At 46.0% G+C, this 21722-nt stretch overlaps 4 protein-coding genes and 1 non-coding gene across 12 annotated transcripts; 3 read left to right on the forward strand and 2 right to left on the reverse strand.

Annotated features, from left to right (window-relative positions):
• The first annotated feature begins 583 nt into the window (after nt 1-583).
• On the forward strand, nt 584-7416 carry me3 (malic enzyme 3, NADP(+)-dependent, mitochondrial). 2 transcript variants are annotated; one of them, XM_003961725.3, is made up of 15 exons: nt 584-773; nt 1140-1372; nt 3714-3847; nt 3918-4067; nt 4183-4258; nt 4329-4490; nt 4611-4714; nt 4788-4897; nt 5172-5269; nt 5338-5451; nt 5542-5647; nt 5905-6047; nt 6124-6297; nt 6378-6476; nt 6630-7416. In XM_003961725.3, exons 2-15 carry the CDS (start codon nt 1154-1156, stop codon nt 6789-6791), a joined length of 1851 nt encoding a protein of 616 aa, XP_003961774.1. In that variant the 5' UTR covers nt 584-773; nt 1140-1153; the 3' UTR covers nt 6792-7416. The 2 variants fall into 2 exon arrangements, with proteins under 2 accessions (XP_003961774.1, XP_029705093.1); XM_029849233.1 differs by having other exon boundaries at nt 585-773; nt 1136-1372.
• A 217-nt stretch (nt 7417-7633) lies between these two features.
• nxpe3 (neurexophilin and PC-esterase domain family, member 3) lies at nt 7634-11934 on the reverse strand. Of its 7 annotated transcripts, none has more exons than XM_029849256.1 (7): nt 11752-11934; nt 11286-11548; nt 10975-11130; nt 10078-10847; nt 9586-9656; nt 9273-9488; nt 7634-9190 (listed from the first exon to the last, which is right to left on the reverse strand). In XM_029849256.1, the coding sequence occupies exons 3-7, from the start codon at nt 11065-11067 to the stop codon at nt 8634-8636; spliced, it is 1707 nt and encodes a 568-aa protein (XP_029705116.1). In that variant the 5' UTR covers nt 11068-11130; nt 11286-11548; nt 11752-11934; the 3' UTR covers nt 7634-8633. The 7 variants fall into 7 exon arrangements, with proteins under 7 accessions (XP_029705116.1, XP_029705105.1, XP_029705111.1 ...); XM_029849245.1 differs by having other exon boundaries at nt 11734-11934; XM_029849251.1 differs by having other exon boundaries at nt 10975-11133; nt 11734-11934.
• A 2404-nt stretch (nt 11935-14338) lies between these two features.
• Nucleotides 14339-18965, reverse strand: cep97 (centrosomal protein 97). Its single transcript, XM_011608081.2, is given in 12 exon segments — nt 14339-15239; nt 15640-15715; nt 15781-16099; nt 16102-16410; nt 16539-16681; nt 16779-16943; nt 17055-17221; nt 17318-17431; nt 17549-17650; nt 17722-17880; nt 17976-18118; nt 18810-18965. Coding segments are annotated over 12 exon segments (2259 nt in total). The 5' UTR covers nt 18847-18965; the 3' UTR covers nt 14339-14714.
• Nucleotides 18966-19354: 389 nt separating this feature from the next.
• Nucleotides 19355-21560, forward strand: rpl24 (ribosomal protein L24). Its single transcript, XM_003961724.3, has 6 exons — nt 19355-19434; nt 19560-19635; nt 20226-20336; nt 20873-21009; nt 21259-21322; nt 21430-21560. Exons 1-6 carry the CDS (start codon nt 19430-19432, stop codon nt 21508-21510), a joined length of 474 nt encoding a protein of 157 aa, XP_003961773.2. The 5' UTR covers nt 19355-19429; the 3' UTR covers nt 21511-21560.
• LOC115246565 (small nucleolar RNA SNORA23) lies at nt 20604-20784 on the forward strand. Its single transcript, XR_003885696.1, has one exon. It is a non-coding gene; the product is annotated as a small nucleolar RNA SNORA23 (small nucleolar RNA).
• Nucleotides 21561-21722: the final 162 nt, after the last annotated feature.

Consider the following 21722-nt stretch of genomic DNA (forward strand, 5'->3'; position numbering starts at 1 on the left):
TTTTGTAGTTTGTGCAAGGAAAAGTCAATTTACGGTACATGGAGTTAAAATTACAGCTACAACCTTAGATGGGAGGTTGTACTTGATGGTAGTTTGATGTATGCTAATATAAATACTCTTCTATATATGCTGTACATTCACAAAATCACTGTAAAATTGGTGCTTCGGAATATATTTGAACCTTTTTTCCAGGGCACTGCCTCTGACAGCTGAAGTTATTTTAGCCTGAGACAGGTGCAGGTACTGATGTGTCCAGTAGGGGTCGCTATATGTCCTCACCTTTTTTGCTTTTATTGGCCTGAAGTTTCTTTTTTTATTCATTTAAATTATTACTTTACTTAGTGATGTACATAACATCACGCTGAAACATATTCGGCTATTGAAAAAATATTCTGACAGCAGGAAAACCTAATAGCGGTTACGTTTTAATTTAAAATTATGCTCCGTCGCTGTTCACAAACGTTAAAAAAAGGTTTCAAGTGTCCTGTTGGAATCAAAACAACACTGGTGCGTCCGAAATTGCTTTGCTGAACCTGGAGCCTGCAGAACTGCCGGGGGAGGGGGGAGCGAATCCCCGCTGTCCGATTGGTGGCTCCGGGAGCTGGAGAGGGTTGAGGAAGACTTGCGCCGCACCGAGGAAGCGCAAGTGTCAGTGTCGAGCAGCCGTAGTCAGCTGACAGCCGCCGATCCTCTCCAGCATCCCCGGATCCACAACACAGGCGCCTCGTATGAAGATAGAATCCAGCCTGGCTCCAGGTCTCCATCGTTCTCTGGTAAGGCTAGCCGCGGTTTAGCTGCGCCCTAGCTAGCGTTGGTAGCACCAGCTCATCTACACTTACCATTAAAGGCAGCAGCGGGCTAACGGCTGCTAGCGGGGGTAGCCTCTCCATCACTGGGTGTCTTTAAGCAGAAGCTGCTCAGATGAATGCCTGCCTGGACCAGAGCCTGTTCCCGAACATGCCCCGATCATGTGAAGGAATCTCGGCTCACAGGCTTGGCGCGGGGTGTTTACCGGAGACAGACTCGCTGAACTATTCCAGGCATCTCTTTATTCTGGCGCACACGTCCTTTGAGGCGGACACGGAAGGTGACTTTGGCCACCGTCTGTACTTCACCGTGTTGTTTTTCCCCACAGTGAGTGTCCGCAGGAAGCATGAACTCTCTCCCGGGAAGAGCCGCGCTGTCGCTGTGCCGGCGCACGGCGGCCGCGGGCGGGCTCAGGCAGCTGACCGGCCCGCAGTGGCACCGGGACGGGGCGCCGACGGCGCCGGTCCAGCCGGTCCGGGTGTGCCATTCCGGGAGCAACCCCGAAGGAAGCGTCAAAACCAAGAAGCGGGGCTACGACATCACCCGAAACCCGCATTTGAACAAGGTTTGGTGGCTCCTGAGCTTTTCCTCCTGTAACTCTAGTTTTAGATATAAAACATCTACAGCCAGTTCTGGTGCCCAGTCCTGATCTCTCCACCTTCAGTTTGCATTCGTAAATCTATTTATATCACGGAAGATTTTCTTTTTTTTTCTTGACAACAGTTTCCACAGACAATTCATGACATCATTTAATCATTTGCAGTGATCCCTTTGCAGATACATCGCTCATCTTTATAAAAAATGACCTGTGCATTAAGTTATTGCTTGTGCATCATGCGACCGTACTTTGTATCATTCCCAACATGTTGGTGAACTGGTGCATGTGGAGCTACCAAACAGTAAACATGCTGGGAGTAATGGCCCGTGTCCACAGTGCACCTATAAATATGCCACCCTTGCATTGGGTGTCACATGCTGGTGCACACGTGGAGTGGTGTGTGTGCAGCATATTGTGCTGAAGCATCCATGACATCCTCAGATCCAGGAATTATTTCTATTATATTTATCTGTGTCCTGTTAAAGTGTCTGAATCAGAGAATAATAGCACCTTTAGGCTCCACTCTTTTATTTAAGGTTGCCTCTCTGGACATGATAAACCTGGGAAATTAGCAATATTACACTGAATTCTACCTTCTTTTGTCATGTGAAACTGCTCATTTTCCCCCACAGATTGTGCCAAAAGTCAGCCTGCATGAACATCCACCCAGTATTAGGTGGAAAACCCCCTCAATTCTGAACAGTCATGTAATCCGCCCTCCCCAATATTCACAGTGCCGTCGTGTGTAGATGAAACTAAACACAGAGAGAGTGAAGGGTTGTGGTTCAGGTCCCCAGGAGGCAGCTTGACTTCACCTGTGGAATCTGCATTTCCCTTTAATGTGTTATGCAGCTTTTGCTAAACAGTATAATGGCAACTTTAGTGCCCCCCTCCCTCAATAATTATAGTTGAGAAAATGTCCTGTTTGTTGTCCGTACCAATCCTGAAATGTCTACTTCTGGGACCAGTAATCAGCACTATCTTTGTGGATTTTTCCACAGTCGTAGTGTAACTGGGAGTGTGTCTTTTCGCTGCAGCACTGATAGTGACGCTGACTCAGTTTATTGCTTTAATTTAGGCTGATTGGAGGTCAGGCTTCCTCCGCTGCTGCTTTGTCAGCATTTATGTGCTGACTCAGGGGCCAGTTGTGAGGAAAGAGCCAGCTGAGTTCTGTTTAGAGAGGAATAAACAGCTCAAGTTCAAATTCATGTTGTGCTCAAAGATGTTCTACCATCAGAGGGAGTTTTAAACACTTTCCCCCAATCATTACAGCTATTTCAGCTTCAGCACGGCAGCCTGACAGACTGAACTGGATGACTCTCATTGCTCATGCAAATCTTGTTTCACTTTTCACAAATCTGATGTCGCCGACCTTTGAACCTCTATAATAAGCTCATTGTCATAAAACATTATCTTTTCCTTGATGGACAAGATTCTCTCAGATAATTTGGGCTAATAACATTTTATAGCAGTTTATTCCTCCATCCACATTCAGCTTTAGTTTCAGTTTGTGTCCTTAATATGAACTTAGCCAACGATTACAAGGGTCACCCTAATGAGGATCATTCTCTTTATCAGTTACAGAATTGCTGTATTGAAAGTTTGTCTGTGTTCTGAAAGTTTGTCCACACACTGTCTTCATGTCTCCTCTTTGCTATTCAAGCCGTCCGTGTGTCAAAGTTGTGACTTTAAAAGACCTCTGGCAGGGGGACATGTCCTGGATATCAGTGGAAAGACTGTAGACATAATAACTACACCCTGCTGTTGCTTTTAGCAACCAGATACACTCCAATATCACACCTGGCTACAGTTTAAATACAGTAGTATAGCAGGACAGCAGCCCAGTGAGGAAATTCTAACCCTAACCCTAACCCTGAGGAAATTCACACCCAAACTGACTCCATGGAGGCCAGCGTTGACTCTGTTGTGCACGAATTAAGAGGAAACAAGAGAGGCCAGAGGCAGGAAGAGAAGTCCAGCCTGCTGGGGGTGTGAGTGGAGGCCCCCTCACTATTGGACAGAATAAATAGATTCAAAGTTGTGCTCCTCTCTCCTCGCTGGACGGTGCAAAGACAACGAGTAGCATGAAGCAGGAAACAGACGGGCTTAAGCCTGGCCCCCGCGTGTCTGCTTCAGTTTCTTCATCCTGCTTTTCTTTTGCTAATAAAAGACAAAACTGATTCATAAATAAGCTCTCTGCATGTCACAATAAGTATGCATCACAACTGTCCTCACACTCGCTGACGGGGAGGCTGTTGGAATTTATTGGATGTGCACATGTAACGGCGGCTCTCCCCCCCCCCTGCAGGGGATGGCCTTCACGCTGGAGGAGCGTTTACAGCTGGGCATCCACGGCCTGCTGCCGCCCTGCTTCCTCTCGCAGGACGTGCAAGTGCTGCGCGTGATGAAGAGCTACGAGACTCGCACCAATCCCCTGGACAAGTGAGAGGACGGACGGTGAAGCAGCCGATCCGGTCTCTTATCAAACCAGCCTCACCCGCCTTTCCTTCAGGTACATCCTGCTGATGACGCTGCAGGACAGGAACGAAAAGCTCTTCTATCGCGTGTTGACCTCAGACATCGAGAAGTTCATGCCCATCGTGTACACCCCCACGGTGGGCCTGGCCTGTCAGCAGTACGGCCTGGCCTTCAGGAGGCCCCGGTGAGAGCTACACGTCCTAATTTCCTCAGTCTGTGCTCATGTTGAATCAAGTTTGACTTTGGGATGCAAGAAAACTCACCCACAACCCTGAAGGTGCTGTGCTGCTCGTTTACAGAGGACTCTTCATCACCATCCATGACCGAGGTCACATCGCGACCGTGCTCAACTCCTGGCCTGAGGAGAACATCAAGGTGCTTTTCTACACACACACACACACACACACACATCTAAAACATCTAAATTTTCGAATACTTGGTTCAGGCCATCGTGGTGACGGACGGGGAGCGTATCCTGGGCCTGGGCGACCTGGGAAGCTATGGTATGGGCATTCCTGTGGGTAAACTGGCGCTCTACACCGCCTGTGGCGGCGTTCAGCCGCAGCAGTGCCTCCCCGTGCTGCTGGACGTGGGCACCGACAACCAGGTGTGTGCACGCAGAGAGCTGCAGGGTCGCTGTGAGACAAATCACTGATGTGGGAAGAAGGTGGCAGGAATCGTTTCTAAGGGGAGCTAAAATATGGTGATTGGGCAAACGTGTGTCCAGGCGCTGCTGGATGATCCGCTGTATATCGGGCTGAAGCACAAGAGGATCAGAGGGAAGGAGTACGACGACCTCATAGATGAGTTCATGCAGGCGGTGACAGACAAGTGAGTGCCACAGGTGACCACAGTGCACGTGGGCCAGGCTGAAGTCTGGCTCATCACCTCCGCTGTCCTCCAGGTACGGGATGAACTGCCTGATTCAGTTTGAAGACTTTGCAAACAGCAACGCCTTCCGCATCCTCAACAAGTACAGGAATCGCTATTGCACCTTCAACGATGACATCCAAGGTACCCAAACACTCTCAGTCCAGCCCCGCTGCAGTTCTGCCTCCGTGGGTCGGCTGCCTTTAAGACTTCTCTTTTAATTTAGCTGTGCAGTAAATCATGTACACATACTTCTTGGAATAATGCCATTTTTAAAGAAGCACATTTAACTTTACAGTGCAGAGAATTGTGGGTAATAAGGGCAAGTCACACAGACCTGCCTATGGAAGAACAATCAGCATAACTAGACTAAGAGGGGGAGAAGCAACGCTGGTCTCTTGGATGTTTTCTGTTTCAGGAACAGCATCTGTCGCTGTCGCGGGAGTCTTGGCTGCTCTGAAGATCACAAAGAACAAACTCAAGGAGCACACGTTTGTGTTCCAGGGGGCAGGCGAGGTTAGCGATACTTCTTTTTAACCTTTAAATCCACATTTATCACATTTTAAATGGCACCTTTTGGTCAGGCTGCTCTGGGTATCGCTCACCTGCTGATCATGGCCATGGCCAAGGAGGGGCTGAGTAAAGAAGAGGCTGCCAGGAGGATCTGGATGGTGGACTCCAAGGGGCTCATCGTGAAGGTAAAGCGTGTCCTTCTCCAGCGCTCCCACAGGTCCACGCGACACGGTCACACACAGAATTTCTTTTGTTTTTGATTTACATGAATTCAGGGAAGAAGCCATCTCAACCACGAGAAAGAAGAGTTTGCCCATGATCACCCACACCTGAAGACACTGGAGGAGGTGGTCCACACCATTAAACCCACTGCAATTATAGGCAAGTCTTACTGGATGCTCAAGAGCAACGTGGAGGGGGGGGGGGGGGGGGGGCTCCTGGAGGATTCTCCTCACACGATCACATAATTCACTGTTAATTTATCCTTCACAGACTCACAGTAGGTGAGATTTTTCTGAACACGAACTTCATGTGGGATTAACAGTCTGAATCCCAGAAAAGAGAGAAAAACTCTGTCTTCACTGGTGTTTGGATGGTTGCCGTGGGAACGTTGACGGATTCTCCTGCTGTGTTCACAGGAGTGGCTGCGATTGCTGGTGCATTTACTGAGAAGATCATCAGAGACATGGCGTCCTTCAATGAGAGGCCCATCATCTTCGCCCTGAGCAACCCTACCAGTAAGGCGGAGTGCACGGCAGAGCAGTGCTACACCCTCACCGAGGTAAAGCTCCAGAAGCTGAGGATCACACAGGTGTTGGCAGCTGTGTACAGATGTTTGTGTCCTCCTCTGCCGTCAGGGCCGGGGCATTTTTGCCAGTGGAAGTCCCTTTGATAAGGTGGTGCTGTCCGACGGCCGGACCTTTTACCCCGGCCAGGGAAACAACGCCTACATCTTCCCTGGAGTGGCCCTGGGCATTATAGCCTGTGGCGTGCGCCACATATCGGACGATATTTTCCTGACCACAGCAGAGGTGTCACATTTTAGCGTATTTTATGGGAATGGGATTTGGGCTCCGTGTTTGTCCTAAAAGTTTGCATCTTTGTGCCTCAGGCCATCGCTGACATGGTAACAGAGGAGAACCTGGCAGAGGGACGCCTCTACCCCCCCCTCAGCACCATCAGGGAGGTGTCCTTCAAGATCGCAGTGAAGGTAGGTGGTCCTTCCACTGGAGACATTGATGTGTGTTTTCTGGACAGGCAACATTTTGAATTGCATTTCTTTTCTTCAATAAACTGCTCGATGGGGTGTTTTCCTCTGATCTCTGGGAGTCCCTTATCTGTCTCCTTCGGTCTCTCTCTCCAGGTTATCAGCTACGCGTACAGACACAACATCGCCTCTGTCTACCCCGAACCTAAAGACAAGGAGTCGTTCGTTCTGTCGCACATCTACAGCCCCGACTACGACTCCTTCACCCTGGACGTGTACGGCTGGCCTCAGGACGCCATGAACGTCCAGGACGTGTGATCCAGCTCATCATCTTCATCCTCCATATGCCGCTGTGGCAACGCCCCCTGTGGCCGATAATTTCTGCTTTTTTGCTTTATCTCCTTTACTTTCCTTGAGAAAGGTTTCTGCCCGTCATAGATATAGTGGTGACTCTAATCCAGATACCGACATGGGAGGCTCTGTGCAAGCTTTTTCTTATTTCTGTTGCCGACTCTGTTGTTGTTGTTGCTGTATTGGGTTTGTGGTCTGTTGAAGGAGCATCGTATCAGAGATCAGAAGCACTGCCTCCGTAACTTTACACTCCTTCACCTCGAGGCTGCAGCAGTGACTCAGAGCGGTTCACAGGAACGCTCCTTCCTGTGAGAACTGGTGACATCACCGCTCACGCACGCTGCGTACGCTGTAGCCTGGTTGTCATATCATGCACTCCTGTTGTTCTGCACTGAAACAGCTGTGGGGATGGTTTTGTATAAGTGTGGGTGTGTGTTGTTTGCTTTTGTACCGAGCTTTTGCCAAAGTTTCAGCCGAAACGTCTCTTTCGTTCAGTTGGAGGGAACAGGCAGCTGGGCAGGCTTTATTACTGACAGATACACATTTTCAAAGGGAAGAGATGAAACTTTTGGAATAAAATTAAGAAAACAAATGATTTATGTTTTTCTTTTACACTATTTTAATAGTCCAATAACTAGTAACTTAAGGTTAAGTTGAGATGCAGTATGGTCTTAATATTAAATATACTGTACTAAAAGTAGAAGAAACTAATTTAATGTTGGTCATTCAGTTCTACAAATCCATAAGAAAATCACCCCCTCTGGCCTTTATTAAATAGTAATAACCTTACTAATGATAATAAGAGTGTGGCCGTTCAGATAATAGTTTAATGAGCTGAATATTTTAATTTACAGATACAAAATAACCAAATTAAAATAAGTCATTTAACAAATTCTTGTTTAACTCAGTCTGGTGTCAAACCTTGTTTTTTTTAATCAACCCTGATACACGTCTGTGTTGTTTCTACAGATGTCTTTTTAAAAGTGTTATTCCCAACTCTCCATCCTCCGCAGATGCCGTGAAAACGTGTGCGTCTCTTGGACCGTGCGGAATTATTATTTTAAGACCGTGTATACTTTCTTTAAACTATGCTGGCGCTGTTACTGCACTGCATCACCCACAATGCCACGGGTGCGACCTCTGAACCTTACACGTGACCTATGACTAACTATAAAATAAATATTGACTGAATTTTTCAATTAACATGTCTCTCAGATAGTTACAATGATGAAATGTTTATGTTCCCTGCAGCGCATCCTGGAGAGAATGACGCACCACGTGACCACTCGGCTGTACGATGGTGCTTTAAGTTTAACTTCCATTATGAGATGTTGAAATTAAATATTTACTATAAACATTTTTACAGCATTGGAAACGTAAGAATGTTTGTCGCGTTTTTCTCCTGCAGAAATTATATTAAAACAATTTCTATTCTCATATTTTTGAAAATGTTCCAGGGAGCCACTAGGGCGGCGCCAAAGAGCCGCATGCGGCTCTAGAGCCGCGGGTTGCCGACCCCTGACCTAAAGCTATCTGCTTTTTGGATGGAAGAGATCAACATCAATTTAGAAACAATTAAACACAAATATAAATCGTGAAACACACAAGGACTTGGTTGCAGACAACAGGTTGGCATCGTCAGCATAACAAAGCTTTTGTCCAGAAAAGCTGGTTTTCTTCAGAATTTCAGATTGAACAGAACAACGATATTTAAAGTTTGCGTTACATATTTGACGGGTACTGATGTTTTGGAGCTTCAAAGTAATTTTTACTGTAAACATCTGTATGGGATCGCCTCTGTTCTTCCTGTTAGCTCTTCCTGCTTTCGGGACAAATGTACGATAAAACCAAGTCGACCATATTCTTGATGATCGGTGGATGTGGATGGAGGGCGTGAGGAAGGTGGTGCGCCAGGCTCATCTGCCAGGCGTCCACCAGCAGGACGTCCAGTCTGCTGAACATGGACTTGAGCACCTCATCCAGCTGCAGCGAGAACCAGTCGCTGTTGTACAGGCTCACGTTCTGGTCCAGGACCTGCAGGTTCGCCGAGCGGATCACCACCACAGTCCCTGGCTCCCGGTTCAAGAGTCGTACCAGCGCCCGCCTGATGTGACGGAGTCGACGGATGTACACCTCCACCGGAAATGTGCTGAAATGGGCCCAAATGCTGAGGACCACAACGGTGTCGGGCCCTCCAGAAAGCAGGTCGAGCTCATTGGAAATGTAACGCAGCTCGCTGGCTGAGACGTTGGAGAAGCGGATGGGTGGGCCATGGCAACGGTACTTCACCAGAATATTATGGGTGCTGTCCACGGCCATGAAAGGCCCGACGTTCTTAGGGCTGTGCAGGTTCAACTGCTTTAATTCTGCAGAAGACATGAAAGTCCGTTACAGAACAAAGCGAATTAAACTGAATCATAAATAAATATTTCAGTAATAAGCAGTAACCTGGTAGGGAAGCAATGAGGTACTCAAACCACTGTCTGACTGTAGAGTCTCCAAACATGTTGATCACTTTGTTCTTCAGACACTGAGAGATGGCGGAGGAATCGTTGAACTGATGCATATTGGCGCCATCTAGCGGCCGCCAGGAGTTCTGGTAGTAATAACCAGATGTCACCAGCTGAACGGACTCTGGTTTAATACTCTGGACTCCTAACTCATCTACATGAACGACAGAAAACAAACCAAGACATGATTAGATGGGATAAACAACCCACATAGCGTACAGATGAAGAGTTGCTGTGAAGGGGCAGCGCACCTCTCCTGGGCGGCAGCACAGTGATCCTGTCAGCTCCTGAAGCCTGGACCTGAACCTTCAGATTCACACCGCTCACATTGAAGAAACACAGCGGAACAGGTTAGCCCTTCACCTGATCAGCATTTAGGAGACTTCAAAGCCGTTTACACTCAAAGGACAAGTTTCAAATCATATAGTTTAGAAGTATTTGAAATCTTTCAACGTGTTTTTCTCATTGGTAAATTTGCTGGGGATTATTTTGGAATGCGGCGTGGCCACACTGGTTTGACAGCAGGAGAGTGACTCATAAATAATCACACTGATTAACTCAAGTTCAAAAGAACATGTTCAAATGTCTTGTTTTGTGTCTGTAGAGACACTCAAAGAAAAACAGTTCCCAATAGCTGTTCTTGGTGGTCTTTGTGTTTGATATAACCTAATACTGTGTAGATCTTTTTACAGTTACTGCATGGTAATGACAAGCACCATGGCAACGGTGTTGAGGATACACACCTCTGGAAGAGCAGCGATTCTTTGTTGGAGATGAGGCGTTTCAGATATCCTCCTTTGGCGTGGTTGACCCTGGTGTCACAGCTGAGCGTCTTGGGTTTGTAGCAGTACCACGGCTCCCCCGTGTGCAGGTCCGTGTAGTTGCAGAGGGGGTACTCATCAAGGGGCAGACACATGTTGCACAGGGTGGTTTCAGACAGGGAGCCCAGGCGGAACAGGCTCTGGAAAAACACCCGATCGGATCGCTCCTTCCTCAGCCGCTGCAGCACGGCCACGGCCTCACTGGGGTGCACCAGCGTGACCTCCACCTCTGCAGGCCCTGACCAGAGGAGCGGGAGGGACACGGAGTATAACCCATTCTGGTGGTCCAGCACCCTACCTGCGACACCCGCCCCCAGCTCCGGGGAGTGCAGCCTAGCTAACAGGAAGTCGCCCCCGTACTGTTTACGACGGCCGTGAAAGTCTCGCATTTGGACCAGGACCTCCAGCTGGTCGCCCACATACCACTTCTTTCCTCCCTTGGGCAGGATGGTAAAATGGCTGCGGATGGGGTCGCTGGAATAGGGGAGGGTGGTCGGCCGGGAGCGAGGAGGAGGTCCAGGCCAGTCGATGTAGTCCAACAGAGCGCGCTGCTCCAGTTCATCCTCACGGGACAGTTTCTCACCCAACCGGGCACAGGTGTGGTTGTGGTAGGACGTAGACAGGGTGGCAGCGAGCTGGGCTGGATGCAGCTTGCTCTGGTGGAGCGTTGAGATGTTGCGGTACGTCAGATTCTGCATAAAAGAGGAGGAAAAATGACCCCAGAGACCCCCGAAATGCCTTTATTCTTGCTCTATTCCATGTTCTCTGTCCCCCGTGGAGACACCAGCGGGGTAAAGAGCTGCAGGGGCCCCTCCTCACCTCCACAGAGTGGATATTGTGCAGCAGGAAAACGAGACCAGACAGAGCCAGGACGAGGAAGACGAAGACACACTTGCAGAGGGTTCGTGCCATGGCGCCTTCCTTCTGTCTCTCATGGTGACGTAGCGTTTGCGTCCAGGATCATGTCCTCCTCAGCTGCTGCCGAGACATTACCATGCGGACAACTAAGAGACTCGTCACTGTAAAAGTTAAGGTTATGAGGGAGCCAAACGCACACAATGTGTGACGGGTATGGTATGGACCCAAGTGCAGTACAAAACAGGCAATGAACTGATGCTGAGTTAATTTACCGGGGGTCAGGCAGAACAGGCAGGGTCGATACCGGGAAAACAGGCAGGTAAATGCTGGAAGGTCATGCATAGCAGAGACAATCTGGAAAAGTACTGAGTCCATGGGCTGGAGCAGAGTGTGACACAATGCTGGCGGATTTGGAGCCGTTTATTGTCTTTTCTGCTGCGCCGGTGTGCAGATATCGTCGTTCTATCTGCACAGCAAGCTCGGTTGCAGATGATCAGTAAGCACCAAACACAGCAGCTAAATGCATAGATGATTCCTATAAATGAAATATACGCTTTAACATTAACATGACGTTATAATGTTTTGCCACATTTTCATGATGGTGCTACGTTTAAGGTAGACGGTGATATACTATATATACACATATATTGATCAATGTCCCAAACGTGTCCGGTAGCTGAGTTTAACGCCATTTATTCGCGTTCTATCCGCTTTACTCACTGATTTTCGTAGACAGACCTGCGTGATGTCGGGGGGGTGGCGGAGGAGGCTTTGCCCGTCCAGGAGGAGAGGACGGCGGACACTGCTCCGGCTGTAGGGGGGGCTGTGGAGCTGGAACGCCCATTAGTCCTTCGTCATTTTTTGGCTCCTCATCCTCGGAAAGATTCTCCTCTTGCATCATCAGCTTCTCCTCCTCCTCCTCCTCCTCCTCCTCCTCCTCCTCCTCTTCTTCTTCTTTGGGTTTTAAGGGCAGTTGGCATCCGTGTTGTTGCATTACTGCCACCTACTGGTCCTCCTGATTTCGTCCCTCTTATTTTTTTGTTAGTCCAGTACAGGTGAGAAAACCTCTTTCCTCCCGCCTGAACACCACAAACCTCAAAATGTGCTTCACCTCACAGTTTCTTCTGTCCGTCCATCATCACTTCACAATGTTTCCTGAGTTGCTGTGCCTGAGTCGGAACCTTGGTTTTAGAACCTGCTCTTTCCTTTTATTTCCCCTTCTCCTCGGTCAGTTGACCCTCCCTTGTAATGAATAAACTTGCCTCCCATCGACTCCTGCTTCCCATTTCAGCTGCAATTGTTCTTTTGCTTTTGTCCACACAATGTTCTCACCTTCTGCCGCTGATAACTTAATTTCACTCTCAACTGTGCTCCTCGTACCTGCTGCCTTTGCTAACTTGTCTGCGCTCTCATTCCCCAAGATCCCCATTGAGCTGGGCTCCACAAAGACTCATGTATTGTAACAAATTCAGCAGCAAACACACTCATGTGATCAGATGTTTTACTGCTGAGCTCAAAGTTTCTAGATTATAATGGCAGAGCCAGTTGCTTCTGTTTAGGCATCCTATACTGATCTATACTGATCTGAATCCAGCGCTCATATCTGCTATTTTCTCATATAACCAAACAGGATGGCTGAGCCACATCACAGTTCTTCAACACCTTCCCCAGCTTGTCTCTTCACTCCTCCCTCTCTCTCCAACACATTCAGCGTTCCAGCCTGTGGGACACCTGCGTCTCCTCGACACCTCTCGCTCTCTGTCCCAGCGGAGCGGCCACTTTATCCTCTTCCTTTAAGTCCTTTTCTTCTTTCCCAGTCAAAGCCCGTCGCTCCCCTCTCTGATCGCTACTCTGTCTTTTCCGCCAGGAGTTGACCAAGACACAACAGATCCTCTACGGATCCTTACCAGATCTCAGCTACTCCAACTGACTTGTTTTGCTGATTTCATTTATGTTGACATGGTGTTAATATCAGCGTCTCTTTCAATCCATCCATAATTCACGGACTGGTGCGACAGTTTTGTAGTCATTTGTTATTTCATTACTATTTTTAATTATTCTTCCAAATAAATTGCCTTTTTTGAGGCCCAAACGCGCTCAAAATTAGCCTGTATTTTATGGGTCTCAGGCTCGACAGCGCCACCTACGTACAGGTTTTCAGAGATATGGATTTACCTACATGGAGGAAATTTGGTGGGGTTGTGAAATGTCTCAAGATGTACAGAAAATAGTGTTGAATGAGAAGTCCGGCATTTGGAATCATGTCATTTCGTGCTGGAGTTTCACTGTTGTGACGAGGTGAAATTTGATGCATCACCACAAAAGAGGAGGTGGCCGACACGTAAACATACCATATAATGTATCTTTGGGGTCACAGGTAACACGCCTGTGGTCTCGCCCTGAACAAATATATGCTTTTGGAGTATCGAAGCACAATTGGCCTCAAATCTTCCACTTTAATCTGTATATTTTCATGGTGTTGCAGAACTGCGATGAGCACAAAACTGCCCTGTTTTACAACAGCTTTAACAAACTCCTCCAAGAGGTTTTGATCAGCGTCTTCACACTCCCACTAAATTGTGTTTACTTTACTTTTCTCCAGCGTGGCCGTGTGGTAGATTCAAACAGGAAGTGGCTGTAACTAGTTAATGTCTCGTCTCATCATACAGTGATATTAAATTGGCCAGAGCGCCACCTGCTGGTGGGAGGTTGTTTTGGTGCGCTTGATAATCTCATTTTATATTTGTCACCTGTCGTCCAGCAGTCACACCCAACATGCCCCCCCCCTCCCCCCGACAGGCACAGGAGTGCGATGGGCCCTTCAGTGCTGCTTTGATTTGAAGTCCTGAATCAAAGAGCACAGCTGTATTTGTGAAGGCGCATTAAAACATTTGTTTTCCTTTATTATTGGTTTTATTGGTTAATGTTCAACTGCTGGTATTTTCTCTTTCTTCTGATGTGTCTGTGCTGCACTGGAAGCTAATCAAGGCCAACAGAACTGCAAGAGTAAATGCACCAATTACACCTATATTAAGATTCTGGGTCGGTTATATTAGTCTGACAAACGTTCCTAAATTTACTCTAAAGGAAACAACTGGGGGAATGAATCACATTTTCCCTCCCAGGTCCTGTCAGACGGAGGCTTTGAGCCCACATTTCTCCATGAATCGCAGCTCTGGAGCCAATTCTGTCTGTGACCCAAATGAAACCAAGGTCAAGGCAGTGGATGTCCAAAACAACTACCAGCATCAAATTCTGCAAATTCATTTACATTTGATTTAGATGCAACGTCACAAAATAAAGCAAACAGTTTGATTACTGATTGACAGTCGGCTGCTCGCCTGTGGTCGTGTTCTGGTAGTAGATATACACATACACTTTATTTAACATTTACACTCTGATTAACTGCATTCTATCACACATATTTGATTTTTATTGGATACCGGCAGAAAAAGTGACATATTAATCCTGTTAAAATAAAAACCTAACAAATATGTTTCCAGAAAATAATGAGGAAGTCAGAATATAATCAGAGGAGTAAAATTACTCTCCCCATAGTGTCTTCAATCTGTTATAGACTCAGTGGTTATAGCCACAGGTGACTGTGTATAGGCGCTGTGGGACAGCTTTATATTAAGTTAAACAGCTCTGAAGTATAAGAGTGGTGCGTCTCAACCAGACATTCAGGACCAAAAATGTCTCTAAAGAGTCGCCTCAGCGTCCGGAGCTGGTTCCTCCGTAGGTGCAGCTTCTGCCCCTTTGTCCCCGGCGTCCTGCGGTGGGGAGGCTGAGTGTTTGATGTTGGATGGAAGAGGTGGAGAGGGCTGCGGAGTGTCTGTTCTGTCACTAGCAGCATCCTCAGCCTCCTCCTCCTCCCTTTGCTGGATGGAGGAGAGGTACTGCTCCAGTAAGCTACAGTCTGCGCTAACGGCGCCATCGCTGGCAAAGCCACTCGGGACAGGGCTCAGAGCTCGGACTGTCTTCAGGGAGTCGGTCGTCCCGCTGCTGAGGAAGCTGTCCCCCGCCACTGAGTGCTGGCCACTTGTCGACTGAAAGCCCGAGTCTGGGTAGGAAATGTCTGTGCTGGGTGGGATTTCCATGCTGCATGCTGCAGGGGGGGCCGCCTCACATGGTGCCGCATGTGGCATCGGGACCGGCGCGACAGCCTGAGTGATGCGGCTCAGCTGCTGCTCCACAGACTCTCTCCACTGATGCATGGACTGAAGCTAAACGCAGGACATGAGAAAAATGAAATCAGAAATCTATCAAATCCCTTTGTCAGAGTCATGACAGCAGCTCTGTGGATGGCACCCTAATTCAGACAGTTCATCATGAGTCAGTGAAAACTTGATTATCTTAACGATGTATGTCAATGCAGTCATCTATACGGTCCACAAACGACGTTGTCCTCACCTTTCCTCAGGGTTGCTGTGTTAGAAAGTAACAGCTTGTGACCTAAAGTCATCTCCCAACCACTGCACGCGGTGTTATCATCAGCATTACAGCTACAGATTTCTATTGCTTTGATAATAGAGTGGCCTTATGTGTTGTATAAGGGACCAAGTATAAGACTCAAATAATGATGTAGCACAGAAAAATGTTTGGTGATGATAAATAACTGCAAACCTGCTTCCACAGAAACTTCACAGCCTCCTCTTGAAGCAGCCTGTTCAATCTCTCTTCCTCATACTGTTGCTGCACCCTGCAAACAGTGCAGTGTTTATCATCGCGCTGTTGTTTGTGTGGCTGTGTAGATCAGTCGCTTACTTATCCAGTTTTCCAGACAGGTAGACAATGTGCTCCTGCATCCTGTGAAGGCGGATTTCACTGCGCACCTCTCTGGCCACCGGGTGACAACGACGGGTGTGCTGTCCCCTCCACCACGACTGGATCTTTATTGCTGCCTTGTGTGCTTCCTTCAGACTTGCTTTGTCAGCACCAATTTCACTGTCTATCGGGGGTTCTTTCCCTGCGTTACCCACATCAGGGCTAGTTTCTGAATCAGTCTTCAGCGTGCCATCTCCAACCTCTGGTGATGTCGCTGTTACAGCTGCACTAGGAACAACTTCACCTTCAAATGTGTTCTCTACCATATCAAGAGAATATGTCTTTTTGTGTTAGCTGCAGGGTTTTCCGGCCACTTTGGAGCCAGAGAATCTGGTTCAAACGTCTCTGTCTCATCTTCGCTCTCAGAATGGGTCATCTGTGGATCCAGGTCAGAAGTAAAAGGGAGAAATATGGAGTCTGAGGAAAGGATGCTGCCACTCTGCTTGTCCTCTTCTGCCTGCCCTTCCTCCAAATAGATGTGATCATCCCTCAGCCTTGTACTGGATACTACAGGCAATAACATGTGTGAAGAATCAGTGCCCACCCAGGTGTTCAACTGTACGACAGGCTCTGCACAAAAATATAGTAAACAACAAAACTGTGAGGGAAAACATACCCAGGTCGTGCCTAGTTGTCAACATTTTAAAGAACCTGGATCGTTATGGAAAGAACAGCTCTACAGATTGACAGAGCAGCACCTGTTTTCTGGGCTGACTGTGCGCTCCTGTCCTCTATGGCGCCCCCTTGTGGAGAGCTGTTGGTTTTTACGTCTAGCTGAGTTGGGCGCGGAGGGCTGGTACAGCTTCTTCGAGTCTCCTCTAACAGTTGCCTTTGATGCAACCTGCCAAAGATGTCACCGCCAAATAACTTATTAAACATTTTTATTGAATTAATCACTTAGAAGTTTAGTTGGGCTTTTAGTAAGTCTAAATGGATACCTCTGCTTGCTCAGGATCTTCTCCAATTTTGCATTCTCAGCTGTCTCGAGAGCTGCTGATGATGTCAGAGGGCAAACAGTAGCCAGGTAGTGAACCAGCTGATTATGCTGACCTGGTCGGTATGAACGTCCTTTCCCGTGACTGTACAGCCACTCTGCTTTCAGACTGCAATTTGAACAGTTATACAGTATGTATGAAAATGTAATTCATTTATTTCCACTAATGCTACTTCATTAACCCTTCACTACAAACATGTATCAGCAGAAATCAACACACCCTTCTTTCTGTGACACCACATAACCATCCAGGACCTTTAAGTTCAGGGACCAACTTAGGACATATGGCCGATAATCAAATCCTGGTAATGAAGGTGTAGCCATAACACAAGGGTTACTCATAACGGAGAGCTGCTCTATGTTGTGGAGAGATGCCAGGTATGACACCTTTTTAACGAGATCAAGAGAGTCAGTTAATTATAGCTAAAACATATTTAATTACCTTAAATCATCCAGTATCAATTAAACGGGAAGGTTACTCACTTCATTAAGATCTCTTATCTCATTTTCTGCCAAGGAGAGGATGGATAAATGGGCAGGTAGGTGAGCAGGAACAGTGCGAAGTGTTGTAATGCTGTTACCATGGAGCAAAAGTGTCTGAGGAGTGAAAAATCATTAGAAATGTTGAACAAATTGATGCTGGAATTGTAAAGGAATATTTAACATTCATTGTTTGCTTAGTCTCATTCTGAGCCTAGAGTTTGCTACGCTTACCTTCAATGACAGCAGTTTGGTCAGATCCCCAATTGCTAAGATGTTGTTGTCAGACAGATCCAAGTGTTTCAGCGAAACACAATTGTTGAGCTGTTCAATAACCTACTCAAAAAAGGTACACTCAGTAAAAGTGTGTGGGTGTGGACTGAAAGAGCTACCTCGTTTAAACCTACCTTAATGTTGTTTCCAGACAAGTTTAACCATTCTAAGTGTGGGAGATCTCTTAGACCCTCAATATAGCCAATACTGTTATTGGGAAGGTTCAGTATTTTCAACTGTGTTAGTCGACACACCCCCATCATTCTCACCAAGCGGTTACTGGCTACAGAAAGCTAAAGACAAAGAATTACGAAAAGCCATTAAACAAAAGCAATTGTGCTAAAAAACTATTTATAACAGTGACAAAAGTTGAAACAGTTCAAAGTACCTGCTGAAGTCCTGGGCTCCTTTCTAGATGGTCCAGTTTCATGATGTGATTACCATCCAGGATGAGAGTGTGTGTGTCATCAGAACAGATAAAATTTGGATCCAGTTTTTGCATGCCCCGGGTTGAAAGATCCACCACGGCGCCTTCAAACATGCATGCAAGTGAAGATTAAACCACATGGTCATTTTGCTAGTGAATATAGCACCTAAACATAACAAATACCAGTCAGCTGAGTTCAAATACAAGTGTGCAGCTGGGTATACAGTACAGACAAAACCTGACCACAATCACATCCTTAATGTGACACTGCAGATACTCTCGTTTTTCTTAAAATCATGCTCGCAGAATTGAACACAGCCAATAATTGTTAAACGATAAAGGATCAAACTGTGGTAAGATGTTGATTGTTTCATTGCAAACTAATGCGCTTGTTTGCATAGGAAAAATACTCTCATATAATTTGCTGACTATGAAAATATGGGATGCAAACAACCGCATGTCTTTGCTTTGTCGTTTTGTTGTGAGTAATGTTTGGAATTCAGAAATTCATTGTCATTTCAGTAAGCCAATAAATCAACTGGATTTAAGCAGGGAAACAAGCTGTGATGATTTTCGAATATTTGCCTTATACATTCTAATCGAGACTGATTTTGTATCTTAACGTTGTAACTATGATAAATCCAATTTAAACATAAGCCATAACTGCCTGTCTGTATTCGCGCTATGCTTTAGGAACGTTATTGTTAGCTAGGTTATGTGGGCTAGCTTACCACCACCAGCAACTCATGAAAATACGCAGAATATCTGAGCACAAAACACAATCAATTCACTTACCGGCATTTTTATCATATTCTAAATCTGAAACACCCATTATCACATCAGTCAACGGCCAATGTTAGTCTTCCACTCAGTCATTAGCACTAGGCAGCAGCGCTACAGACAAGCGGCGCCGTTGCTGTCAATCGTCTGTTTTGGGAAATGTAGTCTTTACGGAGCGTGTCGTTCATCGTAGAGCGAGGTCATTGTGGATGGAAGAAACTACAACTACAACTGTTCCTTTTCCGAATTTTGAAATAGACTTTTGTAAAACGAAGGAAAACATTTAATGATCGAAAATGTTTTAAGTTTGATATTATTATTTGCAATTACATTTTCAAATTACTTAATTTGTTTGCAATTCGTGTGCACTTTTATTAAACTTGCTTGGTAATGTAAGATTGTGGTATTATTTCGATGGAAAATAAAGGCTAAAACATTTATTTCACTGTATTTATAATTTTAAAAAAAATGCATTAAATGTGCGGGTTACGCACAACACGCCCACGAATACACCAAAAAACGAATTTAAATTAAATGTGTTTTTTTTTTTATTAATAAAGGTGGTATGGAGTTCGCCTAGTCTGTTTCCGCATCCGTCATCTTCCTTTCCGGTTTTGCGCCCTCTCGTAGCCGCCATGAAGTGAGTTAATGGAATAATATCAAATACCATCCTAAGACTTAAATAAATATTCTAATGATATGTGCTCATATGTAGCAAGTGTGTACGATTATTTCTCAGTGAGTCCATGTATTTGTCGTTTTCAGGGTCGAGTTGTGCAGTTTCAGTGGGTATAAAATATACCCAGGCCATGGCCGCCGATACGCCAGGATAGACGGGAAGGTAACGTTAATATATCTTCCAACACAAGTTTTCCAGCGATGTTGTTTGTTTAGTTTTATGGTTGTCTGTTTGTAGGTTTTAATGTTGGCGTTCATGTAAATTTCTAGCAGCTTCAGGAGTGGCAGTTTCTGCAGTAGGCCCCCTGTGTGTCCTATGCGGCTAGCTAGCATTAGCTACTACAGATAACTATAGCCATTCCACATGTAACAGATAAACAAGAATTGTTTTCACATATACAAACCTCCATGGCATTGTCTATTACACTCCGCTGTGTGTTCAGTTCACAGTTTACTTTTGACAGAGATGTCAATCTTGATTAATCTCATTATTAATGTTTTAAGACGAGAACGTGCTAAATGTAGACTTCCATAGCTCCCATTACTTTAGGATGAACTACCTAGTGTCATTACTTAGTTTATCATTTATGATTATAGAAAATGTTCAGATGGGACTGGGATTCTGTGGAATTGACTGATATGTCAAAATACTCCAAAATAGAGTATTAGTGGTTCGTCACAGTAAAGGAACAAATGAAGTCCTCCCCCTCAGAACAGCTCCAGCATCTTAACATCTCACAATTTGTCTATTAGGTCTTCCAGTTTTTGAATGGCAAGTGCGAGTCTGCCTTCCTCGCCAAGAGGAACCCTAGACAGATCAACTGGACTGTGCTGTACAGACGCAAGCACAAGAAGGGACAGTCTGTAAGTAAATAATGCACAGTAACTGGAGTATGTTTGGTCCAGTGAGATCAAGGGACCATTGAACTGATTGACCACACAGATGTGTGACTTTTGCCTTCGAGTTTGCTGCTAATGAACGTCCCTGTGTGCCTCTGGTGATTTTGATTTACGAGTGGAAATAGAAATGATGTATGCTGTATATCATTTTTCTAACTTCACATCTACTTGTCGACTCAGTGGAGCTGGGTTATTTAGACATTTATTTGAATACATATCGGTGTGGCTGTGGGTGATTGGTGTGCACGGTGCCAGTCTGTGTTATGTGTTGTTGCTGGACTGCGTTTTGCAGACTGGGCAGCATCACTCACATCACACTTGCAGCCACAGAACAACAGGAGATCATAGTACTGGTCCTTGACGTCTTTATCGACCCATCACCTTTGGCCAGCCTCCACTCTCTCCTACATGCTTCTGCATAGAAACTTGATTAAGGTGTTCTCAGATGTGCAACTCAAAAGGATTCCTTGATTGGCTCACGAGTAATCTTTATCAAACAGGAAGAGGTGACAAAGAAGCGTACCCGCCGTGCTGTGAAGTTCCAGAGGGCAATCACTGGGGCCTCGCTGGCTGAGATCATGGCCAAGAGGAACCAGAAGCCTGAGGTTCGCAAGGCCCAGAGAGAGCAGGCCATCAGGTAGACTGCAGCAGCTTCATGTTCAGCCCTCTACTAACCTTCAAAAAGTTCCATTTTGAAGCATCAATTTGACATAAAATAAGACATTTATGTTCTCTGGTAAATAATTGATAAACATTAATATTTTGTGTATATTAAGATATAAGTATATCCAAAATTAAGCAAAGCATAATGAAGCGTATGTCCTTGCATGTAGAGCGAAGGCTGACAATAGTTATAACTGAAACTGTTCTGGTTTGACTGTCTCAGAGCTGCAAAAGAGGCCAAGAAGGCAAAACAGGCAGCCAAGAAGCCAGCTGCTCCCCAGGCAAAGGTTTGTGTTCTATTGAAATTCCTGCTGTTTTATAAATTGTAGTACTGTCAATGACTAGATTCTAATCTAATTTTAATCATGCTATTACTCTTATTTCCTGTTTGTAGGCCTCTACCAAGACCGCACAGAAACCCAAGATCGCTAAACCCATGAAGATTAGCGCACCCCGCGTTGGTGGAAAACGCTAAATCTGACTTGCTGATAATGGTTGTGAATAAAACATTTTGGTAAACCATCATTTGTTTCAGAGAATTACTCCTTTGCTCCAATTATTTTAGAATGTAAGTTGAGTTGTCTGGGGTGATTCTGCCACTGATCAACATCCAGCAACTTTGTAGGACGTTAAACACGAGAATCCAAAGATGTTGAATGTCTTTCTGGTGCATCCTCATTGTTGCCT

Source organism: Takifugu rubripes, chromosome 1 (assembly GCF_901000725.2).
Source record: "Takifugu rubripes chromosome 1, fTakRub1.2, whole genome shotgun sequence".
NCBI lineage: Eukaryota > Metazoa > Chordata > Actinopteri > Tetraodontiformes > Tetraodontidae > Takifugu > Takifugu rubripes.

Coding starts and splice junctions, on each gene's coding strand:
- rpl24 (XM_003961724.3), top strand. Junction 19,636..20,225: donor ACGCCAGGATAGACGGGAAG/GTAACGTTAATA, acceptor TTTGTCTATTAG/GTCTTCCAGTTTTTGAATGG. Junction 21,010..21,258: donor CAGAGAGAGCAGGCCATCAG/GTAGACTGCAGC, acceptor TGACTGTCTCAG/AGCTGCAAAAGAGGCCAAGA.
- me3 (XM_003961725.3), top strand. CDS start 1,154: ATGAACTCTCTCCCGGGAAGAGCCGCGCTGTCGCTGTGCCGGCGCACG. Junction 4,259..4,328: donor GGCCTGAGGAGAACATCAAG/GTGCTTTTCTAC, acceptor TACTTGGTTCAG/GCCATCGTGGTGACGGACGG. Junction 6,477..6,629: donor CCTTCAAGATCGCAGTGAAG/GTAGGTGGTCCT, acceptor CTCTCTCTCCAG/GTTATCAGCTACGCGTACAG.
- nxpe3 (XM_029849262.1), bottom strand. CDS start 11,067: ATGGCACGAACCCTCTGCAAGTGTGTCTTCGTCTTCCTCGTCCTGGCT. Junction 10,848..10,974: donor ACAATATCCACTCTGTGGAG/GTGAGGAGGGGC, acceptor TCTTTTATGCAG/AATCTGACGTACCGCAACAT. Junction 9,191..9,272: donor CCTCATTGCTTCCCTACCAG/GTTACTGCTTAT, acceptor TGTCTTCTGCAG/AATTAAAGCAGTTGAACCTG.